General features: G+C 61.9%; 3 protein-coding genes across 3 annotated transcripts; 1 reads left to right on the top strand and 2 right to left on the bottom strand.

Annotated features, from left to right (window-relative positions):
- GCGR (glucagon receptor) lies at positions 1-3,665 on the top strand. The gene is made up of 13 exons (XM_066332225.1): positions 1-211; positions 499-595; positions 781-888; positions 1,069-1,190; positions 1,278-1,384; positions 1,475-1,628; positions 1,800-1,959; positions 2,035-2,095; positions 2,328-2,397; positions 2,550-2,638; positions 2,714-2,852; positions 2,945-2,986; positions 3,053-3,665. Exons 1-13 carry the CDS (start codon positions 143-145, stop codon positions 3,344-3,346), a joined length of 1,512 nt encoding a protein of 503 aa, XP_066188322.1. The 5' UTR covers positions 1-142; the 3' UTR covers positions 3,347-3,665.
- Positions 3,666-7,755: 4,090 nt separating this feature from the next.
- Positions 7,756-9,731, bottom strand: MCRIP1 (MAPK regulated corepressor interacting protein 1). Its single transcript, XM_066332258.1, has 4 exons — positions 9,552-9,731; positions 9,355-9,473; positions 9,164-9,262; positions 7,756-9,055 (listed from the first exon to the last, which is right to left on the bottom strand). The coding sequence occupies exons 1-4, from the start codon at positions 9,557-9,559 to the stop codon at positions 8,991-8,993; spliced, it is 291 nt and encodes a 96-aa protein (XP_066188355.1). The 5' UTR covers positions 9,560-9,731; the 3' UTR covers positions 7,756-8,990.
- Positions 9,732-9,831: 100 nt separating this feature from the next.
- On the bottom strand, positions 9,832-12,139 carry PPP1R27 (protein phosphatase 1 regulatory subunit 27). Its single transcript, XM_066332257.1, has 3 exons — positions 11,472-12,139; positions 10,343-10,493; positions 9,832-10,140 (listed from the first exon to the last, which is right to left on the bottom strand). Exons 1-3 carry the CDS (start codon positions 11,686-11,688, stop codon positions 10,017-10,019), a joined length of 492 nt encoding a protein of 163 aa, XP_066188354.1. The 5' UTR covers positions 11,689-12,139; the 3' UTR covers positions 9,832-10,016.
- Between the last annotated feature and the right edge of the window lie 853 nt (positions 12,140-12,992).

Raw genomic sequence — 12,992 nt, 5'->3', positions numbered from 1 at the left:
CCATTGTCCTCCAGCTCTGTCTCAGGAGTCCCCGTGACCAGGCATCTTGCACAGGGCTGCCCACATGCCAGGGCCGTCACCACCAGGGTGGAGAAGCGGCTGAGGGCCAGTAGGAAGCCGTGTGCCCTGCGCTGTCCCATGCATGTGGTCCAGAGGAGGGATGTCCCAACCACGTCTCCTCACCCTCCTGGTGCTGCTGCTCTGCTGCCAGGTAAGGATGGACTGTCACACGTGAGGGTGCTCTGCCCCGTGCTCAGCCTGCTACCCTCACAGGACTGCCACCAATCCCATCCCACTGCATCCCCTCATCATGGCATGTGGTACAGCAGCTGATGCCCCTTTCTGCCTCCCCTGCCATCCACAAGACATGCCATGGCACAGAATTATTATCCTGCACCCACCTGTGGCTGCCCCCAAGCTGGGGTCACTGCTTGGCACAGCATGGTGGCCCCTGCGAGCAGGATACATGTGATGGGTGATGCTCCCTGGTGCCCACAGGGTCCCTCTGCTCAGATCACGGATAACGTTGTTGAGAGATGGAAGGAGTACAGCGAGGAGTGCCAGCGCAACATGAGCCGCCTGCCTCCACCCACAGGTCAGCGCCTCTGCGGGGCTCTCGTGGGATGGGGTGGGGACAGGGCCCTGTTGAGATGGGGATGGGGCAGAGCAGCCAACACAGGGTCCCAGCAGGATGGGGGATTGAACAGAGGGGCCAGTGGAGGTCCTGGCACCCAGAAAGAGGGTGAGACCAAAGCATCACCAGTTCCTGTCCTTCTGCAGAGCTGGTCTGTAACCGCACCTTCGACAAGTTCTCATGCTGGCCCGACACGATGCCCAACAGCACAGCCAGTGTGCCCTGCCCCTGGTTCCTGCCCTGGTACCAGAAAGGTAACAGTGGGGACGTGTGTGCGCATGTGCACCTGTGCAGTGTGTGCACACATGGCACCTGTGTGCTGGGGACACCTGTGTGCTCTGTGTGTGCTGCTGCAGGTGGTCACACCTGGGCCAGTGCATGCTGCCCACGGGGGTGCTGGGGCTGGCAAACCCCACCATCCCCTCCCCTCACAGTGAAGCACAGATACGTCTTCAAGACCTGTGGGCCAGATGGACAGTGGGTAACCGGGCCACAGGGACAGTCCCTGCGCGATGCCACACAGTGTGAGCAGGATGACGAGGACCTACAGGCACAGGTGGGCAGACCTGGGCAGCAGGGGTGTGGTGGCCCCCCTACTTGCCCCTCATCTGCCCCTGTCCTCACTTGCTCCCTCTTCTTCCAGGAAAAATTTGCCAAGACCTATGGCAGCTTCAAGGTGATGTACACTGTGGGCTATTCTGTGTCCCTGTGTGCACTGCTGCTTGCCCTGGCCCTGCTGCTGGGCTTCAGGTGGGAGTCTGGGCATGGCTGTGCACAGCGTGGGCAGGTGGAGCCCAGGGGTCCATGCACGGGTATTGACAATGGTCCCCAAATCTGCAGCAAGCTGCACTGCATGAGGAACTACATCCACATGAACCTCTTCGCCTCCTTCATCCTGAAGGGTGTCTCTGTGCTGGTCATCGACGCCCTGCTCAAGACCCACTACAGTGACAAGATCGATGGCTACAATGTGCAAGTCTGGCTGAGCGATGAGGTCAGTGGGCACTGGCAGGGACAGGGGCAGGGGCAGGGACAGGGACAGGCAGTGCTGGTGGGGCTGGGGGTTGGCTGGTCTGAGGGCACTGGTGAGACTGGGGTGTGGTGGCACTGCTGGGCACAGGCACACACACACAGACAGTGCTGCAGCCCTGCCCCCTGTCCACAGGCAGCTGCAGGCTGCCGGGCAGCCACAGTCTTCATGCAGTACGGCATTGTGGCCAACTACTGCTGGCTGCTGGTGGAAGGCATCTATCTGCATAACCTGCTGGTGGTGGCCGTCTTCTCCGAGAAGAGCTACTTCACCCTCTACCTGTGCATCGGCTGGGGTGAGTGTGGGTGGGCGGGCCCCCTGACCCTGTCCCCCGCTGTGCCTCACCTGTCCTCTGCTCACCTCCCCTCAGGGGCACCCATGCTGTTCCTCATTCCCTGGGTCATCGTGAAGTTCCTCTACGAAAACATACAGTGAGTACCAGCTCCAGCTGCTGGCTGGAGGGGGCACAGGGCACAGGTAGGTGCGTGTGGGACTGTAGGGACATTCTGATGGCCCTGGAGAGACTCCACACCGTTGCCCATGCAAGGGGCAGGGTGCTGGGCCTTAGTGGTTGCTTGGTTCAGGCTGACAGTGCCATGCCAGTCTCCAGCAGCTGCCTGGTCAAGGGGCTTCTTTGGCAGTCCCCATCCCTCCATTCTGCAGGTGCTGGTCCACGAACAACAACATGGGCTTCTGGTGGATCCTTCGCTTCCCTGTGTTCCTGGCCATCCTGGTAAGCCCACTGCAGCCCCTTGCTCAATGTCTCTCACAGGCCCCAAGATGGCTGTGAGAGGGGCTGCTCAGGGCAGGGGAACAGAGACATCCCATCTGCCCCTGCCTCTGGCTCTGCCTGTGCCCCTGATAGCTCACTCCATTCCATTGCAGATCAACTTCTTCATCTTCATCCGCATCATTCAGATCCTTGTTTCCAAGCTCCGTGCACACCAGATGCGCTACACTGACTACAAGTTCAGGTGGGTGCTGGACATGGCTCAACGTGTGTTCCCACAGTGCACCTGTGTGTCCACCTGGTGACCCCTATCCCACAGGCTGGCCAAGTCCACACTGACGCTGATCCCGCTGCTGGGCATCCACGAGGTGGTCTTTGCCTTCATCACAGACGAGCATGCCCAGGGCACGCTGCGCTATGTCAAGCTCTTCTTCGACCTCTTCCTGAGCTCCTTCCAGGTGAGCCCAGCCCTCCATGGGGAGACTCAATCTCAGGAGGGACTGGACTGAGGTCTGGTTATGCACTTCACACCTCTCCTCCCTCTTCCCAGGGGATGCTGGTGGCCATTCTCTACTGCTTCGTCAACAAGGAGGTGAGCAGCACACTGGGGGCACGGGCAGCATGGGCATGGGGTCACGCTGACAGCTGCTGCCCACAGGTGCAGGCAGAGCTGCTGAAGCGGTGGCAGCGCTGGAAGCTGGGGAAGGACCTGGCTGAGGAGTACAAGCACACCTACAGTCATGCACCCAGTGCCCGCAATGGCACCGGCAGCACCTGCGAGAAGCACCAGCTGGTGAGTGGCTGTGCCAACGGGCTGGGGCGCAGCCTGGCCCCCCACCCCAGCTCCCAACGCCTGGAGAGGAGTGGGCACAGCACTGCCGAGCACCTTGCCCTGGGGGGCCATCACCACTGCTATGAGTTTCCTGAGACCACGGCCGAGAGCCACTTCTGAGCCCGCAGCCAGGGGGAGGGCTGTGCTGAGCCGCTGCCCTGCCGCCGTTCCCTGCCCCATCCTCCCCAGGTGCTGGCGGGCACTGGGACCTGCCACCCTGGTGAGGGTGCTGCGCTGGGCACATGGACAATGGACACAGTGAGGCAGGCAAGTGGGACCTGGACCTCTGGAAGGGGGAACTATGGGGCCAGGGGGATCTCTGGGAGGGAGTTTGTCCCGTGGTGCTGCCCTCGTGCACCTTCGAGTCCCTGTGCACAGTGCTGTAATTTATCTGTCGTATCTGTAAATAGGTGTGGGCCCGTGCCGGGCTGCAGGGCCAGCTCCGTGTGTGCCTCTCTGTGGGCTCTGGGGACACTGGGGACATTGGACATGGTGGACTCTGCTCCCAAGCAGCCCATGGATGCTCCCAAGCCACAGCCATGGATGGGGAGCTGAGTCACCTGGCAGGGATGGGCTGCACCACAAGACAGCCCCACTGACTGCCCCACTGCCTGACCCCCAGCCCTGCAGCCCCGCTGCCTGCCCCACGGTGCCGCACAGGTGAGCGGGGCAGGCGTGCAGCAGCAGCCGCTGCAGCGCTGCCGGCCGGGGCTCCAGCTCCCCCAGCACGCGCTTTCCTTTGGCCGCTAATCGGCTCTGTCCTTTCGCTGCCAGGAGCCCTTAATTAAATCATTTGGCTCTGCCCGCGGCACCCCCGCTCTCCCGGTAGCTGGCCCAGGCCGAGGCCGGGCATCAGCCGCCGGCAGCGCTGAACCCGGTGAGCAGCAGTGGGGTGTGGGGCTGCAGGACCCCTGTGCCGACAGGCCGGGCTGGCCGCGGCGGGCTCACAGCGCTGGCCTAAGAGGCTTGTGCTGCGCACATGAGCGCTAAGCCCGGATGCCGCAGCTTTGGGCACCACAATCGCCTGGTGTGTGGGGATTAGGCCGGTGCTGCTCCCCGGCTGGGTTCACCCTGCCCGAGGGGTGGCGGCGGGACGGACAGCCGCCCCGCCGTGACCCCCACCGCCCCCGGGCCTGGCCACGGGCACTGCCCATCACCCTTCACTGCGCCCCACCTGGTCCCAGGTTGTCCCGGTTCCGAACGCAGCCCGGCACAAGGGGACGTGCTGAGCAGGGGCTGAGGGTCGGCGCTGCGCCCCGGCGGTCCCACGCAGTCAACACCGGGCAGGCGGCCCCTCGGTAAATCCCTCCCTTCTGCAGCATCGCCCGCACCACACGGCCACGGCCCTGACACCCACGCCAGCCGTCAGGAGCCGCGCTGTCTGCTGCGGGCGGAGAGGCATCAGCGAGGCACGGGGAGAGAAGCAATGGCCCACGCCACGCAGAGCTTGGCTCCGGCAGCAGAGCCCAGCCCAGCACACAGTAATTTTCCTCTGTTTACTCGACAACTTGCTGTCTGCCCTAGCCGGGCAGGACCCGGCGCCCAAGAGCCAGCGCAGCGCTAGCAGTGGGGACGGGAGCAGCGGAGACCGCGGACAGAGGGGCTGCGCCGCGGGGCTCGGGGCCGTGGGGCAGCGGCAGCCGCACCGTGGGGCTGTGAGGACTCAGGGACTGGCAGAACTGGCGAGGGGAGCACAGGGTTGGGGGTCTGCCCAGGCCCCCAAGTGCAGGGACGGGGACAGGAATAGAGAGCGGGACAGGGATCACCCTGCTCACAGCCGTGGTGCCAGAGCAGCCCAGGCAGCCCCCGCGGAGCCAACGGCCCTACAGCCGCTGCCGTCACTGCGGCCTTCCTGACATGGTAACGAGCCTAATTGAGGCAAATTGCTGGAGCACAAAGCAGTTTCTGGGAAGGTAAATATGGTCATGGCACGGGGCTGTGCCCTGCTCCTGTTGCTCCAGCGTTGCTCTGGCAACACCTCACTTTGGACCCTCAACCGCACTGGGGCCAGGCTGGCCCCCAGACCTTGCCTAGCAAGGGTGGCCTTATGTGTGACACACAATGATGGGGATCCCTCAGGGACCTCAAATCAGCCCCAGCCCATGGGTGTCCTGTGGAAATGTCGTGTCCCTTGGAGCTGAGGGGCAGCCCCCAGCACTGTCACATGTCACACAACTCTCACCACCCAACAGCCCCAAGAAGGGATGGTGTCTGCTATGCCCAAGTGCCCCATGCAAGCACACAATGTCTGCCTGCACCAGGGCATGTCCCACAGCACCTGTGCCAGCCAGGTGTGTCCCAGAGCTGGGCACCGCCTGTGCTGCAGGGCTGTGTCCACAGCCCTGGTCACCTCTAACTCCCACAGGGCCACATGATCTGGCCAGCAGCTCCCCGATAACCACGGTAGCTACAGCCCTCCTTCGACAGCTGGGTGGGGAGGAAACACCACTCCTGGGACCTCCCTGGAAGTGGGGCTGGCCCCAACCCAAGGAACACAGCTCCTGCGGGACTGCAGCACCATCCTTCCCCATCACTGCAGAGCTGCAGGAACAGCACCCCGACTTGCCTTGGCCTGGCACTGCCAGTGGAGTTGTCACCCGTGTCCATCCTGCCAGCACTCGGGGGCACCCCCACCCCAAGGAACAGCTCAGGCAGCACAGTCTGCACACGTATGCACACCTACACCACGCACACAGCTGCACACACACCTACACTACACACACACAGCTGCACATACACACGTGCACATGTGTACATACATGTGTGCACACTCATACACCGCACACATGCACACACACACGTGCGCACACATACTCAGGTGTACACACACACAGGCAGGCGCTGCCCTCGGCTGCCCGATGGGAGCTGCTCGTTCCTGGTATCCAGTGGGATGAAGGTGCTGACAGCAGCCTGGCCAGACTTGCAGGATTGGGTGGGAAGGGACCTTTAAATGTCCCCTGGCCCAACCCCCGCAGTGAGCAGGGACACTTGCACCAGACCAGGCTGCTCAGAGCCCGTCCAGCCCGATGCTGAATGTTTCCAGGGATGGAGCACGCAAGCACCCACCACCTTTCTAGGCAGTCCATACCAGTACCTCATTGCCCTAAGCAAAGAAACTCCTCTGCAGACACCACAGAGCAGCCATGGTGCCAGTCCCTGGCTGTGGAGTTCGTTCCAAGGCATGGAATGGGGCTGGAGCGGTTCCTCACTCCCAAACTGGTGGCCTGGGCCGTGTCCCCCAGGCAGTGCCTTCCTGGCGCAGCCAGGCACCGCGGGCAGTGCCCCCCACCCAGCACAGCCAGGCACCCCTAGGCGTGGCGCCTCGCAGGAAAACTCACGCTTTATCAAGGGAATTGAGCACCACAAATTGGTCTCCTAAGTCGATTCTGCCTGCTGCCAGACCTCTTCCCACCACCTAATTTGATGACAAACACGTTCCTCTCCTCCTCCCACCCTTTAATCTAATGAAAAGCACTGTGTCCAAGGCACAGGGAAATAAACCCTGATGAGGCCGATTTTTATAGGTAAACAGCCTGATTTCTCTGGCCTGTGGCCTCATTCCTCACACCCCTAACACCCACCACCTCCCCCTACCACCTCACCATCCTTGCCCTGCAATTTGGCATCAGTCTTTATAAAAATCATCTGCTTATAGAATGGTTTTTGTACATTTCATTAGAGCTTGAGCAGCTGCTTTGCTGCTTTGCCTCTGGCTTTACTGTGCTGGAGCAGAGAGGAAAACAAGGCAGAGGCTGGTGGGGCTGCAGCAGTGCCCTCATGCCCAGGGGTGTGTGGGGGTCCTGCAGACCTGAGATGTCCTCAGATGGGTGCCCAGACAGGGGGACAGTGCTGGGCTCCATCACAGCTGCACAGCTGCCTGCCTGGACACAGGACACGGCTCTAGACATGCTAAGGGCCTCCAGCCAAGGCAGCCCCACTGGCATCTCAGGCTCCCTGAACACACCACAGGGCCCATCCCAACAGAAAAGTCAGAGGAGAGGGGCCATGACAGTGACAATCATCACTCCCTGTCCCCCACTGCCCACAGCCACTTGTCCACTGCTGTCTGCAGCTGCAGGGATGCGGGGCCTGGGGTGGCTCAGGAGGCAACAGGGGCTGACTTCCCATCTTGCTGTGCCACAGCCAAGCAGCAGGAATGTTTTGGTGATGGGAGGTAAGCAAGGTCGTGGCAAGTGTCAAGATGCATTCAAGCAGAAATTCTAGCAATGCTAAGTATAGCCTAAATGCCATTAAAGCAGGAGAGGGAAGAGGATATGAGGGTATTAATAGTCTCAACATTTAAATCCTGAGTGCAGCGACGGCTCGCGGGATGCTTGGCTGCCCAGAGTGCTCCTGAGCCCAAGGGCACTGTGCCACCAACACGCTGCACCTGCCTGCAGGGAAATCAACTGCCCCAGCAAATGCAAGGCCAAGGCCCCTTTGTGAAAAATAAACACAGCTCCTGCTCTCTGCCCCTTGTCCATGCCCCAGAGCTGGGCCAGGCTGCAGCACCACACCAAAGCAGCCCCAAAAGGACACCAGAGTTTATTTACAACGCTCCTCAAGTGACATACCACAGAAAGGAAAGGGTACAGTACAACTCAAGGACTCAACAAAGGAAAGGTATTGGCAGCCCCAAGACCCTGCAGCCCTCCCCACAGCCACCGGTACTGGGCAGGCCTGGCAGCCCCATCCCTGCCCGCTCAGAGCACAGGTGTGCAGGGGGCTGCCACCCCTCCCCATGGAGCAGCCCAGCAGCTCAGGTGGGCGAAGTTGACACAGTCACACTCTGGCTCAGGCAAGGACACAGGAACCATCCACACAAGGCCAGGAGCAAGTGGCTTAAGGAAGCACCCCTGGTGTCGTTTCACCACCTACAGCCACCCAGGGTGAGCTGATGGCCAGGTCTCTTCCAAGGGTGTGTATCTGGAAAATGGCGTTAGTACAAAACTGCAGCGTTGCCAGGGCAAGGAGCTCCTGAGCCGTGCTCCATGCAGCCCCCAGGATTCCCCCATGGCCACTGTCTCCTGTGGGGCTGCAGGTGGCCCAGGTCCCTCTGAGCACCTCTCACGAGACTGGGGCTGGTGTTGACACTCCACCTCTCCAACTGCAGGGAGAGGAACAACTTCCCCTCCAGCACCACAGGGATCAGGCCTGATCTTAGCAGGTAGAAAATGTGGCCTCAGATGTGGCCCACATGCTCTGGCAGCAAGCAGCCCAGGCAGCAACTTGCTGCCACAGCAAACTGGGAGGAGCCTGGCTATGGTCTGCCCAGCCCTCAGCTGCACAGCTGGGCTGGACAGGGGTTGCCCCCGTGTCTGGAGGCACAGGAAGAGACTCGACCGTGCCTCCTGCCCTCGGGCAGCCCCAGCAGCTGTGGAGCCTCGGTGCACAGGGGAAAGCAAGACCCCGTGCTGCCTACTCCAAGAGCACATCTGTCTCGGCCCTGCCCAGCCTAGCACAGAGGGCAGCGACAGGAGAGGAACAAGGGATCGGGTTGCTCAGCATGAAGTGGGGAAAGACAGTTTGAGGCCAGAGAAAGCTATGAGCAGGGGGCTGGAATCCTTTGCAACAGGCTCTGGGCAGTCTCGGTGAGGCCCTGAGCATCCTCGACCTTAGGCAGCTTCAGAGCCAGCCCCAAAGCTGACTGGCTCTCCCGCGGGCTTTTAGAAGGACAGACCAGAGGAGAAAATCAACACAAAATCTCAAATTAAATCTGCTTGAGGACCTCAGGAGAGCAGCCGATCCACAGGGAGGATCTGCTTTAGGACTTCTTTGCATCCTGTGTGTTCCTCCTCTTCAGATCACCCAGGTCGACGGGTTTAAACGCTGCAAGGGAGACAGGAGAGACTTTGGGGGCAGAGGCAGCACAGCCCCCGCCCGGCGCGCACAACCCCCGGGCCGGCACAGCCGGCGCAATGTCCCTGTCCCCCGCACCTTTCAGGCTGGGGTTCGGCATCTTCTCCACGTACTCCTCGACCAGGCCGCGCTCGGAGCCCATCTGGCTGCGCAGGTCGCGCTCCACGCACTGCCAGGCTGCAGGGACAGCGACAGGGACAGGGGCCGCTCTGGCCTCGGCCTCTCCGAGCCTCCCGCACCCCCCACCCAGCGGCCGCCGCCCCGCTCACCCTCGTAGATGAAGCGCACGTTCTCTTCGTGGGCCGGCGTGAAGATCTCGCTGCCGGCGCCGGGGGAGCGCGGGCCGCCGCTCCGCTTTCCGTTGTACACCACCCGGGACACGGGGGAGCTGCAAGCGGAGCGCGGGGAGGGGGGAAACTGAGCCGGGCCCGGGGCCGCGCTGGGCCCGGGGCCGGGCGGGGCTCACCTGGCCATGGCGGCAGCGGCGCTCGGCGGGGCTCGGCGGGGCCGGAAGGGGCTCGGCGGGGCCGCGGGAGGAAGGCGAGGCGCGAGGCCGGGATAGGCCGCGCGGCGCCCCCCGCCCGTCGCCGGGCAACGCGCGCCCCTCACCTGGGCCCTCCCGCCTGCGCGAGCGCCACAGACGGAAGCGCGGCAGCCCGCAGGCGCGGCCCCGCCCCCTCCCGGCGGCGACCACACCCCCCGCGGGCCCCGCCCGCTCCCGGCCCATGCGCGGCGGCAACCGGAGGTGGTAATCGAAATGCTTTATTGGAAAAGTACAAAGTGGTTCCCGGTTCGCAGTACCGAGCGCCGCTGCCCGGCCGCCGCCCGGGCCCAGCCCAGGAGCAGCCCAGGCGCAGCTCCGGCCCTCGGGCAGGCGCAGCCCCCCGGCCCGGCCCCGAGGCTCTCGAGGCCGCCTCTCGCCGTTCCCGGCTCAGCGCAGCGCGGTGGCTCCGAAGAGCTGCACCAAGTCCTCGTATTCGGGGTCGATGAGGTCTGAGGGTTTCTCCCCGTCATCAGTGGTGGCCTCCAGGCTGGCCCCAAGGGACAGGAGGTACCTGCAGGACGCAGAGCTGAGGCGCCGGGCCGGGCAGCGCCGGTCCCGCAGCCTCCAGCGCCAGGAGCGGCTCGGCCCGAACAGCCGCAGGCGCGGCGCAGGGGCCGGGCACCCCCCGAAGGAGTCACACAGACTCTGCTCCAGCCCGGTGCTGTCAGTTCTCAGGCTTTTTGCAGCGTCTCCAGGCCCTCACAGCCCCTTACCTGGCTATGTCAGCGTAGCCATCGCTGCAGGCCATGTGCAGGGGCGTCCACCCGTTCTCATCTCTCTGGTGGATGTCAGCACCGTATTTCACCAGGAGCTTGACACAGTCCAGGTTTCCCGTCAGCACGGCTTCATGGAGGGCTGCCATGCCTGAAGGGACAGGAGGTGTTAGCCCCGGCCTGGGGAAGGGCTCTCCATGCTAAACTCACGACTTGTGCACAGCTCAGGAAAGGGGTGCAGGAACTCTCCTCAGGGAGAGGACTGTGGGGAAAGAAACAAAGACTTAGAAAGCCAGAGGAACTGCTGTGGATGCCTTGTTGCCCTTGTGTGACATAAATACCCTGTCTGGGACGGTACAGCACCCATTGCCCCAGCTAGGCACGACGGAGGGAGGAGGAGCTGCCCCTTAGAGCAGCTGCTCTGAGTCCTGGACAGGACTCACACGGAGACATGAGAAAAGTCTCTGGCATCCTGCTGTGCCTGAGTTTCAGAAGCTCGTCACTAATGAAGGGTCAGTGTAGACAAAAAGAAGCCCAGGGTCATTTGAGCCTCTGTCTCCATGGCCTTATGAGACCAGAAGCTGAAGCCAAGCACAAGAAAAGGACGAATCTGGGCTCTGCATCAGCCTGTACAGATCAAGGCATTCCATAAACAGTTGCTGGTGAGGCTGTGCAAACAGAACACAAAGCCTTCCCCCTGAGTCCCCAGAGTCAGACATATAAGAGGGAGCAGTGCCTGTAAGAAACAGACAGAGCTAGGAACAAATGCAGATTCCCCAGTCTGGGGAAAAGGCAGGACCCCAGGGTCCTGCCCAGAGCTTACAGACCAGCCTGTGCTTGCTGCCACTCTGTGAGGTCTCACCACAGTCAGTTCTCAGTTATACCTTACAGGGACCCAAAGGCCAAGCTCCCTCTTTCCACAGCCTGTGCTGACTGTGGTGTTGAGGGGAGACGTCAGGGCCCCGGCCTGGGGCTCTTGAGCCTTGCTGGGCACTGCTCCTTGCTAGGGAGCGGCCTGGCTTGCCCCAGTGCTGCTGAAGGTGGCCCACAGCCCAGCTCCGGTGTCCCTCACAGCCCCACCAAGCTGTGCCTCTGCTCTCCCCCAGCTCTGCTGACCAGCAGCACTCACCAGAAGGGTAGATGGTATCCAGTGTCACCTTCCTGGCTCGTATGAACCTGCCCACCTGCTCCAGGTCCCCCTGCTTGATGTGGTCCTGGAAGACGACGTCGTTGGGGAAGTGCACGGTGCGCGAGGCCCGCAGGCGCAGCCTGTGGCGGCCGTACCGCGGCACCGTCCAGGGGCAATCGTCCCTCATGCTGACAGGCGCCTTCAGGCACAGCGGCATGGGGGTGCTCAGCACTCGGCACGGCCCCTCACTGCACTGCTGCCTCCTCTTCTGCCTGTCAGGAGCCCTCCTCGCTACAGGCCCGTGCTGTCCCTGTGCTGCTGTGCTCCTGCCGTGCCCCGGCTGTGTCCGTGTCCCCTTGCTGCAGGGAAGCGGCAGCCACCGTGCTCTCCTGCACTCCCTGAGTCATATGCGGGAGGTGGCACCTGGCACTTGTAGTTCACCTACAGGCCCTTGGCCAGGACTGATGATTCTCTAGGAGCACCACATTATAAAGACTGCCCTGGGCTATTTTGGGGACATGCAGCTCATGCTATTTGCCATGATGCTTCGTAATCGAGCCGCCCAGGCCTGCAGCCTCCCACTTTTGGGCAGAAGTTGGTGTCTCATCTTACCACCCACCTGTTGATGTGCCCATCCAAAGGGTCAAATCTACTCTTGCATGGGCAGCTCTTCAGGGAAGCCTGGAAGCAATTTCCCAACATCAAGCCCTTCTGGGGGAAGGGCCACAGGCACAACCAGCAACACAGGGAACCAGCCACTCGTGTCCCAGCTGGCTGGTGCAGTGTGGATGTGCCAGGGCTGTGGTCACAAACACATCCAGAGCTGTCATCCTCCTGCAGCTGCAGGGGACAGCTTGAAAGGAGCAGGAGGAGTTGTGCTGCTTGGCACAGTTGTGACAGCAGACAGCCAGGCATGGAAGCACAACCTGAGTGTAGGATGGCCCCTGTGCCCTTGCAAGGACAGAGGTGCTGCTGGTGATCCCAAGACAGGTGCAGAACCAGAACTCTGCACTGCTAGTCTCCTGTTGTCTTCCTTGAGACAGGGAAGCAGTTGCTGCTGAGGGCAGGCTACTGCAAGCAGCCTTACAAGAACAGCAGAGTAACAGCATCCAGACAGCTCCTGCCTCTGATACTCTCCAGCTACAGTGTCATGCATGACCCCAACCATCTGCCACAGCGGAATCATTCAGGCCCATCAAGGGTTCGAGCAACCACTGTTTTCTCCCATCAGAGTTTGGGCACATCAGATACGTAAGCATCTTGTGCTCTGTCATGCTGATGGGGGTTGTCCAGGTGGGCATCAGAAAAAGTCCCTACACTGCTTTAGGAGTCAGGGATTTCACTCTGCCCCTCCTGCTGCAGACCCTTGTCCTGACCCCAGCAGCACAGTCAGCCACACACCTCAGAACTCCTGCACTTGTTTATCTGCTGGCAAATGCATCGATCTCTTGGCCAAGCATCTGCTTGTGGTTAGATGAGCCTGAACACGGCACAGGGCATCCAAGCTCAGCTCTGGGGACA

This window comes from Sylvia atricapilla, chromosome 18 (genome assembly GCF_009819655.1).
Source record: "Sylvia atricapilla isolate bSylAtr1 chromosome 18, bSylAtr1.pri, whole genome shotgun sequence".
NCBI lineage: Eukaryota > Metazoa > Chordata > Aves > Passeriformes > Sylviidae > Sylvia > Sylvia atricapilla.
The sequence above is the reverse complement of the archived record's forward strand: the minus strand, read 5'-3'. Positions and strand labels throughout refer to the sequence as shown.

Coding starts and splice junctions, on each gene's coding strand:
- GCGR (XM_066332225.1), top strand. CDS start 143: ATGTGGTCCAGAGGAGGGATGTCCCAACCACGTCTCCTCACCCTCCTG. Junction 1,629..1,799: donor AAGTCTGGCTGAGCGATGAG/GTCAGTGGGCAC, acceptor CCCTGTCCACAG/GCAGCTGCAGGCTGCCGGGC. Junction 2,853..2,944: donor TCTTCCTGAGCTCCTTCCAG/GTGAGCCCAGCC, acceptor CCCTCTTCCCAG/GGGATGCTGGTGGCCATTCT.
- MCRIP1 (XM_066332258.1), bottom strand. Junction 9,263..9,354: donor CGTGCGCTTCATCTACGAGG/GTGAGCGGGGCG, acceptor CTGTCCCTGCAG/CCTGGCAGTGCGTGGAGCGC. Junction 9,056..9,163: donor GCCGAACCCCAGCCTGAAAG/GTGCGGGGGACA, acceptor TCTCCCTTGCAG/CGTTTAAACCCGTCGACCTG.
- PPP1R27 (XM_066332257.1), bottom strand. CDS start 11,688: ATGCCGCTGTGCCTGAAGGCGCCTGTCAGCATGAGGGACGATTGCCCC. Junction 10,494..11,471: donor GGATACCATCTACCCTTCTG/GTGAGTGCTGCT, acceptor CTGTCCCTTCAG/GCATGGCAGCCCTCCATGAA. Junction 10,141..10,342: donor GGCTACGCTGACATAGCCAG/GTAAGGGGCTGT, acceptor TGCGTCCTGCAG/GTACCTCCTGTCCCTTGGGG.